We start from the raw sequence: 20,539 nt of genomic DNA, 5'->3' as shown, positions 1-20,539 counted from the left end.
TTTGACCTTATTTGTTTTGATATTTTTGTATGCTGATTACTTGAGATGTCACTTGAATATGTTCTAAATTTCACATTAGCGGCGACATTAGAAGCAAATACTTACCAAGATAAACTTTAACTAACACAACATGTAATTTCCTCTGTGTACATTGCTTAAACAGCTTTAATATAGATGTGGCCCAAACATTTGAATTTGGAGTCCTCAGCTTCTCACTCCTTTTACGATATTGTGTTATTAATGTCATTGGTCTGGTCTTCTTTTTTTTTCTTTTTTTTTTCCCCCCATGTTGCCTCACGGTCTCCCAGTGTGGCAATCAGAGTCCATCAACCATGTAATTCTGAGCGCTTGTTGGAGTCGGAACTTTACACATGATTACACATTGTATTCCACTCATCAGTTAGAATATTAAGTATGATCCAAATTGTAGTGTGGCAGTCCGCTTGAAATAGCCCACCGTAGAATGTGTGATTAACCTGTGTGTGTTTAGATGCGAGGACTTAGCAGAGCTGGCCTGTCTGATTTGAGACTGAATCCCTTGCTCTTTCTACCCCCTACCACACCCCTACCTGCATGTGCTTCCTTCCTGTCTGACAGGGCGTCCCTGTGGAGCTCCTGTGTGGTTCTTCCTCTGTTAGCATTGACCTGGATGTCAGCCGTGCTGGCCATAACTGATCGGCGCTCCACACTCTTCCAGGTGATGTGTGCAACAACAACAAGCACATGCTAATGTTCTGCCAGTCACAAACACACAAAAGCCAACACACACGCACGCACACACACGCATATCAATGGGCGCATAATGGAAAAGCAGCTTTGAAATTTTGCGAGTCGGGGGAAAGAAGATCACCAGGCTGTCAGCTTGCTGAGTGATACAGACTGGAGACATTAATTTACATTTTTTAAAATATAACCTGTTTTTTTTTTTTCTCTCTTTTTTTTTACCAAGTCTCTGGCAGGTTTTAGAAAAGCATCAGTGGCATGAAATTAAAGTTTTTTAAAGAAATCCTGAAAAGAACATCAGGAACTTTAGGAGATGAAGCTTGAAAACTCATAATTTGTTAAAAACTGGTCAAATATGACAAAAATATATATAAGATATAAGATTATATGAATATTTACATTAAAAATTCCTACAGTAAGGAATATTTGCATAAGTTTGTGAGTACGCCTGCAATTTATGCTTTACTGTAAATCAGGGGTGTCAAACTCAATTTCACCGAGGGCCACTTCAGCATATTGGCCACCCTCAACGGGCCACATTGACGATACAAATCAGAAGTGCCCAGCTGCAGTCCTTCAGACTGCAACTTTTAGATGCATCCCTGCTAAAACACACCCCAGACAAAAGGTTGACTTCCCTCATTAGCAGCAACTCAGTTCTGTAGAGCCTTATAATGAGTCAATGATCCAGGTGTGTTAGAGAAGGAACGCATCTAAAGTTGCAGATGGTAGCTCTGGAAAACTAGACTTGGGCAACCCTAGCATAAAATGTTTTATGTTTTCGCATCCACCTGAATAATGTGTAGTTGCGCCACTGAAGAGAATGCAACACTGTGTTAATCCATTTGAGGAGCCTGCAGTTTATCTTGAGGAAATAAATGACGATGCAGAAGTTAATTAGACTGTAACATACGCAGTTCGCTGCTCAACCTCTGCGGACGTGGCTCCGCCGCTGCGAAGTAACCCATCCAGAAGATTTAACAAATGGAGCCTTGTTGGTTCACGTTACCCAGGAGAGCTGCGTTCTGGAGGAGCTACAGACGTAACATCTGTCCGTTTCGGAGAAGCGAAACCACGCAAAAAATAAAAGATAAAATAAAAAATTCCGGAAAAAGCTCACACCGGACCGCGCAGGGTAAAATACTCACACAGTTCAGTTGATCTGTTTGGATCAGACAGATCCAACTGACTGATGAATTAGCGCAGATTTTTTTGCAGATGGGAACCAGGAGGAAGGTTCAGACCCCAGCGGGTGAAGTGATGCTAATTTAAGTGAATGCTAATTTAATTTATTAAAAGTTATTGGGGCTTCAGTCAGTGGTTTTTGTCACTACGGACAAAAATGTAGATACATTTATCTGCTTAATTTGTGATGGGATCTGGATTCACGGTGAATATTAACTAAACCGCATAAAATGCGACTAAATAGCCGATGTTAATATGATTGTAATTTCACGGGTAAAAATAGTACATGGCCGATTTTTTTTATCTTGTCGGTCAAGATAACGGATAACAAAAGAAAGTCTAGCGCGACCTGCCGCCCTGACACCAACTCACACACATCTTCAGTCACAGTCTTACTTGTAAATCAATTTTTCTTTTCTTGGACGTTTTGATGCTAGCTTGTCGATGTCTCAGTTTTATTCGCTGGGAAAATCAATAAGCAGCTTGAGGTGACTCTGCTGCTCTCTAGTGGTGAGAAGCCGTAATGTTGGCTAGTAACAATCGGAATGCATTATGGGAGATATAGTTTGTAGTCAATTCGTGCTCAAAACCTATTTTAAGTCAATCATGGGCCTATAAAACGCTGGAGGGGCCACATAAAATGCCGTGGCGGGCCACATGTGGCCCGTGGGCCTTGAGTTTGACACATGTGCTGTAAATGAACCTCGTTGATGTGCTCATACCACAGGAACAAAAGATGCATCTTTTGAGGCATGTTGCCTGTGATGCCAGTCAGTCTGAAGGCTGCTGTGTTTTATGACGCTTAATAGCCAAAAATATAAATGACTAAAAATTAGTGAGCTATGGATAAAAACTAAAATACATTTTGTGTTTTCTCCTTCAGGTCCTCTTCGCCGTTTTTGACTCTGTCCAAGGCTTTGTCATCATCACTGTCCATTGTGCTATGCGCCGAGAGGTGAGTTTGACTTCTTGTGTCGGCTGATGAAGCCCCGTGTTGTGATTTTGTTCCATATTAACACTGCTTCGTGAGATATAATGGGCCGTTTCATTCCGATTCTACATCCTTTCTTTAGTCAGTCTTAGTCTGTGACACAACTAGAGCAAATCAGTTGAGGGTGCAGGGCGTGGTTAGGATGGGTTCATGCCTTGTGTTGCTGCACCTTCTTCTCATAATGCAGCATGATAGCGAACTATTGTCTGACTGATCCAAGTATGCTTTAAAGAGCTTACGAGATGCTGTACAGAATAAGACGATAAGTCCCCAACTAACAGCCCCCGGTGTTTTTTTTTAGCCAGAGGCTTTGCTTTGCCCCCAAGGATCCTGCATGCTCTACTCATTATGCACATGCAAGTTTCTGTGCCCTTGAGACAGATGTAAATACTCTGACACACACACCAGTTGCAATTAATGGCTGTACTATGTACTTTTTAATACATTTTGGTATGTAATCTGTTGCTGACGCTAGCACACGCAACAGTAGCAGCTGAGTAAGGTAAACGCACAGGTTCGTCATTCCCTGCAAGAGATCGTGAGTGAACCTGATGCACTGCATGACATAAGTGAATATTCAAATGCTCCAAGCGCTTAACTGCATTTAGTCAATATCACAAAAGCGGCAGGAATCGGTGTACTGTAATTCCAGGAATTATTTATTGCAATAATGTATGAAAATCCTCCCAGCATGAGACCGAGTGCAAATCCTTCTATAAGTGGTGCATCAGAGGAGCGGAGAGGGGAGAAAGAGAATGATAGAGGCTAATTAGGAAGTATTACGTGGAAAAAGATTGTACAAGACACCGTAAAGTGTGATTAAACATTTAATGTCTATATAAAGTATACACCTCTCTTTGGTTGCTTTTCAGTTCTCACTTTATTTTGTTTAAAAAAATGGTCAAGGATCAACAGCAATAAGAGATGTGAAAGGAAGTTGCTGTAAATTAACTTGCAAAGGTATTCCTTCCCCAAACAGACCATGTCAGTCGTCTGCATTTTGGTTTGCAAAAATGTGAATCGCTCTGTTTTTGTAAGTTAATCATCTATGAAGAAGAAGAAGGTGTATTTAAAAAAAAAAAAACTGGAGCTGATAGCACGGTTCACACAGTAAGGTATGGGGCCAATATAAAGATCACGTAACACTCCAGGCGAATTTGGTGAAGGCAAAAATTTAGAGTACAGCAAACCTTCAATCCTGCCAAGATATGTCTGTTCACCTTAACCGACAGGAAGGGAAAGAGAGCATAATTGTGAGAGTCGGCCAAAAAGCCCACGGTAGGAGCACGAGAGATCCACAGCTAAGGTAGGTAGAACAGCAGGGACAGCTAATCTAAAACTGGAATGTGCTGCAGTTCATTACCGACACATACACACACATTATCCCGCGGTGCACCAACAGAGAGCAGGCAACAGATGCCACAGAGGATGAGCGTGATCATAAATAGAAGCGACAGACAAAAGGAAACAATGGAGCAAAAATGTTTGGCCATGCAGTATTAATCAGATGGGGATGCAATCCATTCCATTTGTAGTGGCACCAATATGCACAAACACGCGGCAATGTGGAGCGGCTCTATGAGAACGAACCTCCTGGATCACTTCTTCCCTCGAGGCTGTCTCGTTTCCACTCCCGAAAAGCTGGGATTTGACATCGTCAGCTTCAGGAAATGATGCTACGCCCCGGAAAGTAAGGAGGCCATCTATAAAACACGACCCGGCGCCACGGAAGGGATCTTGCGGGAGTTACTTTTGGGATTCATCTGATTGGAGCGTCTACTGGTGTAACCAAGTGTGTGTGTGTAAACATAAAGAAAGACAATATGACACCAGGAAAGCCCAGGGGTCAGGACATCCTTACTGTTCTGTTGGTTTTAATTAGAGCCACAGATCTCACCAGGCTCATATAGACCACTTTGAAGTGCTGCTCTGTGCTGTCTGTAGCTCTCCACTATCTGTTTGACAATAAATAGGCTCAGCTTCTAGTGGCAGGATATTACTTTTTTTTTTTTTTTCCTTTAATTTTGCCGTGTTAGCATACTTTACCATTTACCTTAGACCTGCTGTTGGATTTATAAAGCACAGAGGAAAAGTGTTTTGTGCCACTTCAAACCTTTTCACATTTTGCCACATTACAAAACACAAACTGCAATGTTTTAGAATAAGTGTATGTCATAGATGGTGCATAATTCTGAATTGCAAGGGATATTATTCATAGGCTTTAAATTATTTTGCAGCAAAAAATACAAGAAGTGTGCTATGCATTGGCTGAATACGTTTTATGTTTTAGATGAAATGTAATTTCTACTCCACATCACATTGATGCCTTACTTTGTGTTGTTCTATCACATAAGCACAGAGTACATTGAAACTTGTGGTTGTTGTGTGACCACTTTCAAAGGGGCATGAGGATTTTTACTCAAAACGTCATGGGACAAACGTCTTCACAACAGCTTCCTTGAGTTCCGTCTTTTAGCAAACAAATCAAAGTGCCTGCACTAAACTTCTTCCCTTTGCATCATCTCCTCCTCCTCCTCCTCCCTCACCATTCCTTTCCCCTCCCTCTTTTCCTGTCTGTTTCCTCTTTCTCTCCGGCATCTCCTACTCGCTCCTCCCTGCTGTCCCCCTCCGCTCCCCCAACCCCCACCAACCCGTAGGTGCAAGACGCTGTGCGTTGTCGAATGGGGGGATGTAAAGACGACAGCGAAAACTCCCCTGACTCCTGCAAGAACGGACAGGTGCAGATCATGGTGAATAGCATTCCATTTCATCCCACACTGCTGTTCATGCACCTCAGAGTATCGGGCTGCACTTCCTGCAAGCTTCAAATGCAAATTTAAGAAGCATGACTGCTAATAAAGAGATCATATTCATCCCTCGCTTCTGTTCCTCTGTAACCATGTTTACCTCTATAGGAATAATTTGATATCTATCCGCTTTGTGTTTTTATTAATCTTCCAAATATTTTGCTTTCAAACATAAAGCTTTCCAAAACAGAAGACAAATCCATGCCTCTTTTTTAACGCTTCTAAAATAAAAACTCACCATCATATTCTGCAAATCAATGCTTTTATTGCCATCACGTTTTTTTTTTTGTGTCTGTTGGTGAAAAGCTAAAAACCAATTACTTACACTCCTGTAATTACGTACTTTCAGACCACACAGCTTAGCACTTTTTTGACTTTTAACCTTTGCTTTCTTTACCGAATGAGAACAGAGCTCCAGTAAGGTTGTTGTATGTGTTCCAAATGTGCTTAATAATGTGATAAATCACCGAGAGTTGAGTGCCTTGCCAATGTCAGGACGGTCACACGGCACCTCGGAACAGCTTTCCCCTCAGTTTTCCTTCCCTGCGCCCTCAGAGCCGTTTTGTCTTCAGCCTCTGTTTTCAAATAAAGTATTTTCTGTAGATAAAATGTATTTAAATAAATACTCACACACAGCTTAATGATGAATCATAGAAAGGGCAATAAATATATTTACTCGTTTGACGACGGCACGTATAGGTAGGACTTTGTGCAGCCTTTTTAAATTACCCGCACACACAACTGCTTTGCGAGAGACACATTACCCTTGGCGACATTTATTGTGATAGATAATTTATTGAGGCCAGCGCAAGTCGTGTGAGCATCAAAGTTACAGGGAGCGCTCGCGCAGGTGCCCTTGCTACAGCGGAGCGAGTCTTATTTGTACGTAAAACCTCTGGCATTTGGAGTCTCTGTAAAGACGTTAACCTGTAGCTAAAAGTTCTTGTAAAAGTAAAACGAAAGGCATCATTTGCATAGGTGAACTTTGATAGACGCTCAGCAGAACGGGCCGAAAATCTTTACGTTTTTCAGCTTAATGTTTTATGTGAAATACTTTTTTTTTTTTTTCCCCTCCCCCACTTTTCGTCATCAGAAGGGCTCTTGCGGACAGCAGCACAGCTCTCGTCAGAGCACACCCCTGTGTTTGTCTGGCTGTCCCCAGCAGCTGCCGACACCGACGTGCCACCACACAAGCCAGCAAGCCTGTTACCATGATCTGCCTAACAGCAGCCGCAACTGTGTGCTGAACCACGGCCACACACATGAGCACACCCCACTGCTCAACAATACCCACAACCACACCCCCAATCACATCAACAGTCGATCAGTACGTCGTCCGTAGAAAAGAATCGGAAAGCAAAGTTCCTAGTAATTAGGATGTCTTGGGTGTCTAGAGGAAAAGGTGCAATGTGTAAAATTTAATTTCACCATGAATATAAGCTGACATTAAAGGAATAGTTTAACCTTTGTTTAGCATAATTATGTTTGAAGGTTTGAGGGTAGTACTAATTTAAGTAAGCACACACTAAAGGAAATATCTCGGTACGCTGAACAGTGTTGTAATGGGGTGATACTGAAACAATTAGCAGGGTAGTTTAAATGTAGGGTTGTGACCCTTCATAGTAATTTAATGGATGTTTTAAAAAAAAAGCTAAACGTTCTTCACTAATTTACCTCTGATAGCAGAAAAGAGCTAGTTAAAATTGTTTCAAAAAGATGTTCTGATATGTTACGCTAAGCTATAAAACAACAAAAATAAACACAAAAAGGCATTTAATCTTTTTTTTTTTTTTTACTTTTAGCTACATCCTAACATGCTTTTGTCAAAGATTTTTAATCTTTGAAATATCAGTTCCCGGTCAACCTCTGTGTTATGATCGTGACATGGAAACATCTTGCTTTGCCACTTTCTACAATTATGTACCGCAAAGTGCAATTTCATCTTTACCCACTTATGTTTAGATGAAAGTGAACTACTTAATACCCATGTGTTTAAAACATTGCTTTAGGTCAGCATAGCCTGTAAGTCTTTAAATATCACCATGATTCATGGAGAAAATAATTCTAAAAAACGCTGACATTTCACTTTAATACATGCGTCTCTGAAAATATGTACAATTAAAACGTGCTGCAAACTATTTTTTATGCTTATTCCTGTTTGATCAAGTTATGAAGTAATAACAATTAATTTAACTTAAAGCTGCTTTCTGTGGGGTGATATTACTATTAATTGTAGCAATATCACCCCATTTCCTGACAAAAGACTGAGAATACCGTAGAAAACTGTCACCTCTTGACAGTTTTCTAACCTTGATGACCTTAAGTCGTCAAGGTTAGTATGTAACATGCCCCTACCTATTTTGGGTAATTTCTAAAGAGAGTGGAATGAATGCTGAGAAGAAATACTCAACAATATGCACCAAAAACAAAAAATGAATAAATAAATAAATAAATATGCTAACTGATATGTAGCCCAAGCTAGGTAAAAGTACCTTGTTTTTTACACCAATAATGCTCCTTGTTGAGCCTGCGTGGCTGTTTATGCATTAGTAGAACTTTTCATTAAAGGTAGTGAAAATTATAAAACAATTGAGTCACTGCATTGAAGATCCAAAATTCTCCATCAAGCTTTTCAGTGTTTGGCTACAATTGGATCATTTACCGCAGCATCCAGATATGTTTTGAAGTCAGCAAAATAAAATATAACAGCTATTGTTTTTTTTTTTGTTCAATTGTTCAACTATTCCTTTGGCCAAATCAGGCTGTAGTTTCATTGATTTCATTTTTATTACATTTTGCACCTTTCTAATGTGAGTAGGAATAGCTGTGAGTGTGTGTGTGTGTGTGTGTGTGTGTGTGTGTTTGTTAAAAGGCTAAGCTAATAGTTAGAATTTCGTCTCAAGCAAGAATGTTACGCTTACAATAATTTCCTTAAACTACAACTGCTGTCCTTTTTATTAGGTTGAGCCAACATTCATGCCTCATGGTTAAAATAAATATATTTTTCTATTAATTTGTGTAAAAAAAAAAAAAAAAAAAGAATTGGATATCATTTCTGTATTCATGTTTCAGTCATTTGCAAATGGAGCTGTGGGTTGCTTGCAGACTAAGAGCTTTTCTATGCTACTGGGGTGAGATGGGACACATTTACTCCTTCTCCCTCTCAGTTTCCATCTACACCTTTTGCATTCTCTCTCCCTCTGTGGCATGCCCAAACTGTCTAAAACCTGTAGTTTACTATCCAAATAAAGGCTTTTGTAAGTGAAACCCACAGAGTATAGGAGGAGTGTCTGTGCGGAGAGAAAGGGCCACTACAGCTGAATTGTAATGAGCTTCACTTTCTAAACTTTACTAAAATGTGAGCGGTGGCTGCTTTGGAAATAACAGCTTTCTTTCCTCCGTTTCTTTACTCTGAGGAGCACCACAGCTCTGAATCAGTCTAGTTAAAGTCTGCCTGGAAATGAATGTCATTTCTCATTACGTCCACAACACTTTCTCTGCATAAACTCTAAACATCAAGTCTGGATTGAACTTACTACTGTCTTATTTCTTCTTTTTTTTTATTGGTTGGAAGCATATAAAAAAAGACAGGAAGAATTTGTATTTTTCCAATCTTTTTTTTTTTTTTTTCTGTCAAGCTGGGAGTCTAAGTTTTTTCTCAGCAGGCACAGCAGATAATAGGTTAGCTTCCGTGTCAGTTTCTTTTTCCATTCGATGCTGGTGTGGTGACTGATGAATCGTACAGTAACATTACGTATCGAGCAAAACTTCTTCTGGTTTTTCCCTTCTGCTGTTTGTTCCTGGATCCACTGCTGTGGCAGAATTTAGCATCACAGCCTGTCCGCTTGCAGCAAAGAATGCTGCAAGCGGATTTTCTATTCTTTTAATCTGTTTTGTTTTTGGGGGGGGGGGTGGGAAGTTGTTTAAAAAGGCTGTAAGCAAGCCCATCATGAAGAAAATAAGAACTGAAATATTTTAATGAATGACCTAAGGCGGCATCTTTTTGTTCTCGATACTAATCTGAGTCGCAAAGCCTCTCCACGGCAACGGATCATATCCTAGCATTGAAGCACTGAGATCCAATCACGCTCATGCTAATATTTCACTCACTCCTGCATTTCCTCTCGTGTTCCTTTCCTTTCCTTAGACGGATTTCGAGAAGGACGTGGACTTGGCTTGTCAGACAGGTGAGTCCTCCCCTCCATCTGCTCTTTCAGCTGCTCTTTTTATCTCCGTCTACCTGAAGCGGGTTTAGCATTGCAGGCGGTTGCGTCCTTAGCTTGCTGATGAAACAGCAGCAGTTGATACGCCACGTCTCCACATGGTTGTGTTCAAATTACTCTGCCTTATCAATCACACCGACTCTGCCCAATAAGTGCTCAGCGAGCATATGTTTGGATGGGACTGTGTTTAATTGTGCATGATAATAACACTCCTCGGTGTGCTCAGACCTGTTTCACTCGTTAGCTGACAATGGTCTTGTGTGGCTGTTTGGGTGTGTTACAGATGCACCGCGGTCTGGTGTGTGTTGTGCTTTGATGTATTAACATAGTCACTTTCCCCCCCGCTACCCTTGCAGAGAGAGGACACCCATGTAAGTTTCGCACCCAACTAACGTCTAACATTGCCTGGTCTGTTCTAGACTTCAAACATTCCTATAGAAGAATCCAGGTTGAACCCTTGTGTTATTTTGGTTTTTTTAATTATACACCGCTTTAAGGTGTTTCATTTTCACACTTAGTAGAAAAAAGATAAACTCAACACATTACTTCTTAGCCAAACTCTTAAACATTCTTTTTTTTTTCTTCTAATGATCTATTACATAATGGCAATGCAAGACATTAAGTTGAATTATTTTCAGACATAATTCTAGCAGATGGTAGACTATATAATTCAGAGTACTTTGAGAAATGTTAAAGTTGGATCTTGTTCTAATCAGCAGACACAACATACATAAGACCTGCTGATGGCAGAACTCTTTAATGTGGATGTTTTTATTGAATGACAAATGCATATTAGTGGGGGGCGGGGCTTATGAGTGAGACATAGGAAGTTATTTAAAAGGAAACTATTTTCTTCACCTTGTCAGAATGTATTTGCTGTTCAGTTAGGCTGTGAGAGCAAAACTTTCAGCAGATAACAAGAAGGCTTCTTGTAGTAAAAGTTTCAGCTCCAACATCATTCAGATCTTAGTTGTCAGTGCTGTTTTAAATCCAAGTTTAACTAGTTCAAAATCATAAAACAGTATGTTTTACAGGGATTAGTAGTGTGATTTCCCTTTTACTCTTGCCATAAATAAATGTTACCACTTACTGAAGAGAGGCTAGAGGAACTCCTTAATGTTTTTATGTTGTCTTGTGTTATAGCTTTCCAAAACAAATTATAATCTATTAAAAGCAGCATCAGTAAAAGTCAAAGGAAAGCCTGGCCAAAAATTGCAGCATATCTTTCTTTCAGAACAGTGACTATATGATCTAAGTGAAATGCTAAAAGTCTTAAATCACAGTACTTTGTCAACATAGACTGTCATTTGGTTTTACTGAATGTATAATTTTGCTCACAAAATTGTGCCACATTACCACAATAAAAGCCAGATTGTGTTTTTATTCCATTAGTGTTCTAAATAAATGCACTTCATAATGGAATAAAGAGTTAGGAAACTGACACGTAGAACTTCAAGGTAAATGAAAAAGCCATTTTCTCTCCCGGCATGCATTGTTAGACATGGAAATGAAACTTTTCTGAATCAGTCTAGTTAAACTTTTCCAAACTGATTTAGAGACAAAAATCCCACACAAACAAAATGCCATGTGTTAAAACCGTCTAGAGATCTCGGAGGTTAAGAATAAAACAAGACATGATTTTAGCCATAGTTTGTGGGTAAACAGTGTGTTGTTGGGAATTTTTGTGGGTGTGTCAATCAAATGAATGATCAGTCCAGATCCTTTAGCTTGGTATTATTAAGTAGCAGTAAAGCAGACATCAACGTTAGCTTTGTTAGCAGACAAATGGCATTGTCAAATTGCTCAAAATCTTTCAGATTTTTTTGTAACTCTCACTATTTGCTTTGTCTACCAAATATACTCCCACACAAGTAATTATAAGTAATGGAGACTTTTTCAATGCTCTTCTAATTGAGTACTGTTGGAGACTGATGAGTCATCCTTATTAGCAAAGGCATCCGTTGTTATTTAACGAAAGTAAAACATGGACTACATAGTGCTTCATTACACAGATTTCACTTTGATGAAAAGACTTGGAAGTTGTTCGTTGGTCTAAAGATGACTTAATTTATATATTTTTTTCTGAAAGTCTACATTTGTATTTTTTTAGACTGAAACGGTTTGAAGTTATTTTGCAGGTATTTCACGTATTTTTGTAATTATGGTCGTACTTACTTTGCAACAGAACACATGGAAGGGAACTGGATTCTTCTATACTTCCTTCTCTCGGTTTCTTTATTTGACAAAACTGTAAGACAGATCAGCATGACTGTCTTGATTTATGTTTAATATTTGCTGCCGGACTGATGCTAGTTGTGAATATGACATTTGTGGATGCATGTCTCTACAAAACTTTCCATAGCAAAAACAATGTTTTAACAATGTGTTCTTTTTGTTTTTTCTTCTAGCAGGTGTTGGTCACCTAAATCTTTACACATTTTTACCTTAAACAAGTGATTTTAAAGTGATATGTGAAGTAGTTGTATCGCCAAAACTCTCTTTCCACTGGAGAGGCCAGTTTTAGGACTCCCAGTTTCTGCATGCTGTTTATCCTGTAGAATGATTTCCTTTATTTTAGCAAACATTTCATGAAATGGTTTAGAAAGGCTAGATATTTTTCGAGTACCCAAACGTACTTTAAGATGTTTTCAGAACTGTTTGACAATCGTTGAAGCACATCTGATGCTCTAAGCTTATAGCATGCTTACCCACTACTCAGTGAAAAGTGCCAGGAATAAATCTGATCTTGATTGTTTAACTCGGTTCAGAATGTAAAGTGAAACATTCTCTCAGGAACGCAGTTTTACTCACTTGTTTCATTTTTCAAAATTAAACCTACTTCTCTCGTCAGCTGTCCCATTAGACCAGATATATAATTTCCTTTCTATTTAATATTCACTCACTTTCTAATACATTTTCTTTTTCCCAAATTCAACCCTGTACCTACAAACCATTCAGCTCTGCTTGTGCTTTTTGTCTTTAACTTTCTGGCAGTCTTCCTGACTTCCTCTGACCCCCCCCCCCTCTCCCCCCCTTTTTCTTCCTTCAGTCATTTTCAAAGAGGTCAACACCTGTAACCCAGCCACCATCACTGGAACCCTGTCACGAATCTCCCTGGATGATGAGGATGATCCAAAGCTCGCAGCACATCAGGAAGGGGGAGTAGGGGTCAATTTCAGTTCCCTTCCTGGAAACATCCCGCCTCCAAACCTCATTGTACAGGTACCGGTTTGAATTGGAGGCTTATTTGGCGTTTATTAAATGTTTAACTTCGCTGCTATTTAATACTTTAGGAACATATTGAAATTTTAAAGTAATGATATAACTTTCAGGAGATAATAATTTACTTTAAATGAAATTTTCCCCCACCCCCATCAGGTTCCAACATTAGGACTTAATGAGCTCAGTGAGACGCCTCTTAAGAAGGAGGTAAACTTGGACCAGCAGAGACAGCAGGGGCAGCCACGCACCACCGCTCCGATCTACTTGTGCACCGAGAGCGGCCTGGGTTGGGCCCGGCCGCCTGCGTCCTCCAACAATTCCCAGGACGGAAGCGCAGGAAGTGGGGGGAGCGGCGGGGGTGGGAGCGGCGGAGGAGGGGAAGGAGACTACATGGTCTTGCCTCGTAGGACGGTCAGTCTCAAACCTCCCGCGCCCTCTTCGCAGGGAGGAGGCCTGGGACTTGGAGGCGAGGACAAGCCCCTCAATATCGCGGTGGAGGATCCTCCCTTCCCCCCTCCTCCCTCTCCGCTCACCCTCCACCCGGCAGAGAGCGAGGCCTATCCGGCAGATTTTGTGCCGTCCAGCGTCGGTGACATGAATATCACCATGAACCTAAACCGCTCCTACGGGACTATCAAAACCGTGCCCCATGGGCATGGCCACTTGATGGGCCAAGGTGGGCATGTGCACTCCCACGGAGGACACATGCACTCCCACGCGCATTCACTCCACCTAAAGCCAGGCCAGAGGCCATCAGTCAGACAGATTCTGACAGGGGGAACCACAGTGGAGAGAACCCGCACCCTCCCACGCAACCTAGGCAGCACCAATGCCAACACCAGCCTCTCAGCGGGATCCCTGGAGGTGAGTGAAGGCCTGTGAAAAATGGATGGCAGTAGTTTTAGAAATGGAGATGGCTTAGCTGTTCACAACTTTCAGTTGAGCTGACGTTTGACTGGTATAGATGTAGTGTGCTTCCCTAAGCGATGGCACAGTGAGGGATTGGAGTGGAAGGAAGAACTCTGCAAACACTCTAATTATTTAGTGATATTCAGTCTGAACAAGTGTCTTTAGCACCGCAAGAAAGTTCAAATGACGTTTGCACTGGATATTTCAGTGGCAGAAAGGAATTCAAAGGTTTATCAAGCATATATTTCTTCTAAACTAATACTCTTGAAGAGGATTAATAGATCACATTGCTTACCTTTCAAATTTCAAGTCTGTTGTCTTCAAGCCAATCCATCTAATTGTTAAATAAGGCCGTCTCTAAGACACCTATTGAGTGTTTTTAGTACAATGCACTCCCTACATATTGTCACAATAACACTTTAGTGTTCCCGAGAACAAGTCTGGTCTAACAGATGCTATTATTTTCAGCTCAGTAGTATTTATTGCTGCCAACTGTGACAACGAAATGAGTCATTCTCATATCGACAGACAGCTCCTTATTAGTTTACCATCTCCATGTGAGTGTGATGCTGTTTGTGTGCGACACCCCCTCCTGACCGCACAAGGCGGCACAGCAGATGGACTGAGGCAGGCGGGATCAGAGGAAATACCCTCCTGGCGAAAGTCTTCAGCCAACCCACAGGAACAACACATCCACCGCCATACATGCCGACTTATATAAAAAGCTAAGCACACAGTAAAGCGAACGTATAATCACAAGGTTTATTACAATGACTTGAAAGGTTGATTAAAGACATGGGAACGTCACCCGGGTTGCTGAAAATGTGACGATGCCTCGTTTGGAGCCGACTACTAGTCGTATAATATCAAAAAAAGATTGCGCTCTCTGAAGGGCTGTGAATGCTTTCATGAAAACCATAAAAAGGACGAGAACAAGGAGGAATGTTGAAAAACCCGGTAAAGCTAAATTGCAGCTATAATTTTGCCCTGATTATGCTTGATTTGAAGATGGATTAAAGAGTGTGCCTCTCAAGATTAAAAACCCAGTTAGGTTTTGCTCTGCAACTAACATTGCAATATGCAATAGAGAAATTACCCAAATCTGCTTTTGGCTTTCATTCTGTTTTTTATTTATTTATTTTATTATTATTTTTTCTTGATGATTTCAACAGCACACACTAATTAAAGCGTACGATCTAAAACACATATGATCACAGACTTATTTTTGTTTTTAAGGAATGCATATGCAATCAAGTCATAAACTTTGAATTTGCGTGAGTGGGTTTATAGCTGCTTCAGGTGTGTCCACATCAAAACATGCTATATGCAGCTCAGGTATATGCATGTTGCATGCGTGTCATTGTTGCACAAAGGCAACTCAGTCATGGAATTGCTCCGTTCAAGGTAAGAGTCGGCGGGCTTTTATCTGCATCCATTCTACTGAAAGGTGAATCGAGAAGAAAGCGGAGATGGATCTGTCTCTTAGCCTCGGGTCTTTCACTTTGTAATTCAAACGTGGGCAGTTCTGGTCTTTTGGATGTTTTTAGGTGCATGCTTGTGCCAACACACCCAGTTGTAGCAGCAAAATTATCTCCATAGATGGTCACCAAATTCTGCCTGAACTTGCTGACTACCTATTCAATGAAATCAGATGCTTTCCAGCTAAAAAAAATACAAAAAAACCCTCTAAAACCTGCAAGACAGATGACAAAGATTTCTTGCATCTGTTGTAAATCAAAGAGTGCCATGACATCAGCAGACAATCAAATTGGGAATTGTTAAATATACAGACTGAGGTGTTGTCTTGCATTCTAAGTACTAAAAGGTAAATTTAGATAGTTGAACTGTATCTATCTCTAAGATTAAATTGCTAAATATAAATATTTTAAGTCAAAGCTGAAACTCTGTATTCAACATGTTTTAGATGTTTCCCCACCAACGCACTGGATTCCAATAGAGGAATTTCCTCCTCAGCCTGCCACCAAGTTCTACATGGCATGTACCTCACAATCAGAGTCTTTCAAATCAGTTGTGTTCATGCAGCAATCGTATCTGAAACGTCCAGGACATCCTTGAAAACTGGAATTGCCCACCTGTGTTCTAAACCCATGCCTGCCACAGCATCAGTTCAGCAGCACTGGCCTTTTGGAGAAATGAACACAGCTTTTAACTAACTGTGGAGAGCTGTCCCTCTCTGTGCCAAAATGCAAATCTGGCAGACGGCGGGAGCCAGATAGGAAGCAAGAGATGGAATGCAATTCAATGCAATGTGGAGCCCAGATGAGCTGGAAATGTCTGCTACTGTTAATTTGCCAGTTTGTGTGCCACTTGGTAAAGCTTTGAAGGCACTTAGTGAGCTAAGAAGGGTATACATGTGATGAATACATCACATGTATACCCATTTCCCATACATTTTTGCAGTTGTTTTAATGATGACCCCTAACAAATTCTTAAGGCTTTTGCTACAGCTATAATTACTCAAATAATAAAAAAAAAAGATTCCATTCAACTGACTGCTAATCTCAGTCAGTTGAAATAATTTTTTTCCTTGTTTCCCATTTGTAAAAATCCGTATCACGTTGGGCAACCAGTACTAGGCTTTCTCTTTTCGAGCCGTGGCACAGAAGGGTCCACAAAGAGATAGAGATCACGAAAGTTCAACTCAGTCCAGGGTAGTCATTGATGCTGTCTTCTCTCCCCCTGCCCCCTCCTCTTCCAGAGGAAGAGAGTACGGTACTCTGAGCTGGACTTTGAGGTAAGATCTCAAACCTCATCCACTGTCATAAGCCTGTCTCTGCTTTCTTGTGCTTCTGCCAGGACCTAAGTAACACATAGAGGAGCAAAAAGCATTGCTTAACCCCCACCCCCTACCTTTCCACCCTTGTCTCCCTTGCACTTGGAGAAATTAGTTTTTTCCAGAGCTGTCTTACCCAGTATGCTGTTTCTACAACAATGGCCCCAAACTGTTGGTCTGACGTTTTATACAAGAGGAAAAATAAATAAATAAATTTTAAAAAATGAGAGTTATGAAACTAATTTAGGAAAATGCGTCATGCCTCCGTGGGGTCCTGGTTGAAGAAACAGCTGATTAGGCTGCTTTATTTGTCTGGACTACCACTAGTGACTCCTGGGTCACAGCTACACTGTTTGACTAAAGTTGAGTTTGCTGGTTATATCTGTGGGTATATGGTGGTTCGGCAGTGTATGTGCTTAAATGTTTTTTTGTGTTTTGTTTTGTTTTTATTTTTTGTAAGAAGGACCTCGCTGTCCTGTGAAACTCCAGTCCCTCTAATGTTCTCCACATACAACTTTTTTTTTTTTTTGTTGGTAAATACCACATCTTTCTCTTGCTGTTGTTAAACCTTAACATTCACCTACAACCTCAGAGGAATGCAGCTCCCTCCATACTTATTGGCACATCTGGTTAAAAAAAGAAAAGAAAAGTGGAGAACACAAAATTTAATTTATGTATGGTTGTAGTAGTCTCCTCTTGATAAGACAGTTTAAAATTTTTATTCTTAAATTTGAAAAATGTTCTATTAATTTTTGCTTACGACTATAAAAGATGGGATCTTTTTTTTTTTTTTTTTTGCCTGAATTTTTTTTATTTCTCTTTCTGTTTATTGGACCATATAGAGTACAGTAATGTATCATGATGATCCATTTTCTGTTTCTTAGAAAGGAATCACGTATTGATATGTATATTATTGATTTATGTATTTATATTTGAAGGAGTTACTTTCTCTACCATACAGTGGGCATAATGGGGCTTTTCCACGTATCCTTCTATTTTTTTCCACACCAAAACCACTTGAACTGTTTGTTGCCTAGACCCATCTCACATATCTAAGTTCCAGTTAAACCCTTGGAGATAATAAGACAGAAGGCAAATTACTGACTTCTTTAAAAAACACAGCTAGGATGCTCAAGCATGTTGTCTTAGAGGTTCTTAGGGAGACTAAATGACTCTGAGATGCCACTCCTTGCAGCAGCTTGCTAACAAGTTTTGGAGATTGTATCCTGCTTTTGTGGAGAGACAAAAACCTGGATCTTCAGTCCTATTTATACCTTATGAAAACGAAGTTATGGAATACTATTTAAAAGCTTGTTTTTTTAAAAGAAAAAGTAACCATTTCATTGTTACCAATGGTTGAAGATCAGCACGTGCATGTCTTAATCAAATGGCATGTTGTTTAATCGTCCCCATTTTATTAAAAATTGCCCAAACTGAAATTTGAATTTTTGTTAAAAAAATTTTTTTTTTAAAACTCAAATCAATTTTTTACACTTCTTTACCATGAAAGCCAGTAAAAGTGGAGGGCATTATATTCTTTTTATGGAGGATATAAGTGATGAAAATTACTCGGCCAATCTTCTGTGGAGCCCAATTGTTTGAGTTCAAAATCGGCTATTTTCCTATTTCTTATTCGTACATTGTGAATGGGGGTGGTATGTTAGATATTTTATACTTTCACCGGATTTCATGTCTTAAAACTTAAAACAGCTTAAACTGCCCTCAATGAACAATTCTTGATATATTTTTGCACTAATAGTCAAATATTTACGTTACTTTAAAGAAATAGTATGGATACGGTACTAATTTACACATTGACACTTTCTTTGTACTGCATTGTGTGCATTTAAGGATCATATGTCTTATATTTTGCCCACAGTAGTATCTTCAGTAGAGGTTTGTAATTGAACATCAAACAAAACAAAAGAGGACATCATAGGGAGGCACCGGCAACTTCTGAAATGAGCACTGATGATGGCGGCTGTTCTCTCACGTAACTGTAGCCAGTATTAGTCTTGTGCATAATTGGTTGGTTTGGTGGGTTGTGCAGGCATTTTGCCCCCGTGTCACTTTCAAACTCATAAAAGTGCTTCAATGATTAGCTACTACCCAGTCAATTCAAGACTACTCATTAACACCCACTGACAAATGCACTGTCAGTGAGTTAGAGTTCTGGATTTGTTTGTCTTTGAGACGGACATATTAATGAGACGATTTTGACAAGCGTTTCTGGAGAGGATCAGGCTGAATGTTTGCAGCACTGCATTGCAGTGGAATAAATTCCTGTCTATTTGAGACTTTTAGTGACTCTGACAAAATCTGGAATTAACAGGACCCCCTTTTTAGCTGGCACCAATCTGAATTAATGGCGTTTTTTTTGTCAGTCACTCTAACCCGATTTTCGACTTAAAGGACTCTTCTGCAACAATCCCAGTTGCCAAATTCTAAGAGTGCTGAAGTGGATGACAGATGAGCATGAGTCAGCAATCGATCGGTCTGTCAGTGTTCCTCTCTAAATCCCCCTTTTCATGGCTGGCATCGCTGCAGTCCCAATGCCTTCTTCACACGTCCCCCTGCCTGTTCTTACATTAAACCCCTGTCATGCAACCTCCATTCTTTTTCGTTTTCATCCTTTCTTTTATTTGTTCCTATTTGCTTCATTTTTGCTGTCCCTTCCTTTCTTCCCTTCCAGAAAGTGATGCACACTCGCAAAAGACATTCTGAGCTGTACCATGAGCTCAACCACTCGTCCAAGTTCCACACCATAGACAGGTATAACAGGGACCCAGCCATGTCCACATTCAAGGTAAGACTATTGTCCAGAAGCCAGATGGAAACCTAAATGCACCCTCACTGCCAGTTACACGTCATCGCAACTAGGCATGGGTCGGTATGAGATTCTCAGCATGATCACCATGAGTAAAAGTAAATAAGTACAAATGTATTTGACAGCAATAATGTTAGCAGGTTTTCGTGGGCAGCCTTGTTTGACTATGTAAAATATCTTGAGATCATGAAATACATTTAATGTTAGACAAGTATAAGCTGAGCAAAAGTGAGAATTTTTTTTTAAAATTATGATTACATCTAATTATGTAAAATAAAAAAGTCAGCCTTTTGATGATATCTTTTTTCTTTGGAAAAAGTTCAGTTTATTCATTTTTAGTAATTCCATCTAACCTAAAACAAGAGACATTTGGTCTGATTTAATGTCATACAATGAGAGAAAAAAAATTATTTTGCACGTAAATATCTGGTTTCAACTGTAAAATCATTGTTGACACAAAGGCCTGTCACACATTTGCCAAAAAAAAAAACATGACATAAATATTTGAGGAAACGGATGAAAAAAAAAAAAAAAGTGGAAATTTTTGGAAGGCATACATACAGCTAGACCAGGCGCAAAACAAACCCAGCATTTAGAACAAAAACTTCAGACCAACAGTCAAACATGGTGTGATGGTCCCAAACTGCTTTGGGACCTGGACAACTTATTCTCCTGAAAAAGAATATCAAGCTGTCAGTTTGTGAGCTTAATCTCAAATGTAACAGGATTGCGTACCAAACCATAAACACATCTGCAATACCGCCTCTTAAAGCGAAATGGAGACTATGGAGTGGCCTGGTAAAATAATCCTGCTTAATATCATGTGAAATGCTCTGCATTCACCTTAAACAATTCACT

At 39.9% G+C, this 20,539-nt stretch overlaps 1 protein-coding gene across 1 annotated transcript in view; it reads left to right on the top strand.

Moving 5' to 3' along the window:
• Positions 1 to 20,539, top strand: part of adgrb2 (adhesion G protein-coupled receptor B2) — a 178,920-nt gene that overhangs the window by 154,579 nt on the left and 3,802 nt on the right. Inside the window, exons 24-33 of the mRNA XM_088010131.1 lie at positions 598 to 697; positions 2,792 to 2,863; positions 5,557 to 5,649; positions 6,800 to 7,033; positions 9,854 to 9,893; positions 10,286 to 10,300; positions 12,979 to 13,151; positions 13,308 to 14,015; positions 16,780 to 16,815; positions 19,547 to 19,660. Of these exons, the coding sequence (XP_087866257.1) occupies positions 598 to 697; positions 2,792 to 2,863; positions 5,557 to 5,649; positions 6,800 to 7,033; positions 9,854 to 9,893; positions 10,286 to 10,300; positions 12,979 to 13,151; positions 13,308 to 14,015; positions 16,780 to 16,815; positions 19,547 to 19,660 (1,585 nt within the window). The remainder of the gene's footprint in view (positions 1 to 597; positions 698 to 2,791; positions 2,864 to 5,556; positions 5,650 to 6,799; positions 7,034 to 9,853; positions 9,894 to 10,285; positions 10,301 to 12,978; positions 13,152 to 13,307; positions 14,016 to 16,779; positions 16,816 to 19,546; positions 19,661 to 20,539) is intronic.

This window comes from Poecilia mexicana, unplaced genomic scaffold, assembly GCF_051168715.1.
Source record: "Poecilia mexicana isolate PSO_F unplaced genomic scaffold, ASM5116871v1 scaffold_11, whole genome shotgun sequence".
Taxonomy (NCBI): domain Eukaryota; kingdom Metazoa; phylum Chordata; class Actinopteri; order Cyprinodontiformes; family Poeciliidae; genus Poecilia; species Poecilia mexicana.
The sequence above is the reverse complement of the archived record's forward strand: the minus strand, read 5'-3'. Positions and strand labels throughout refer to the sequence as shown.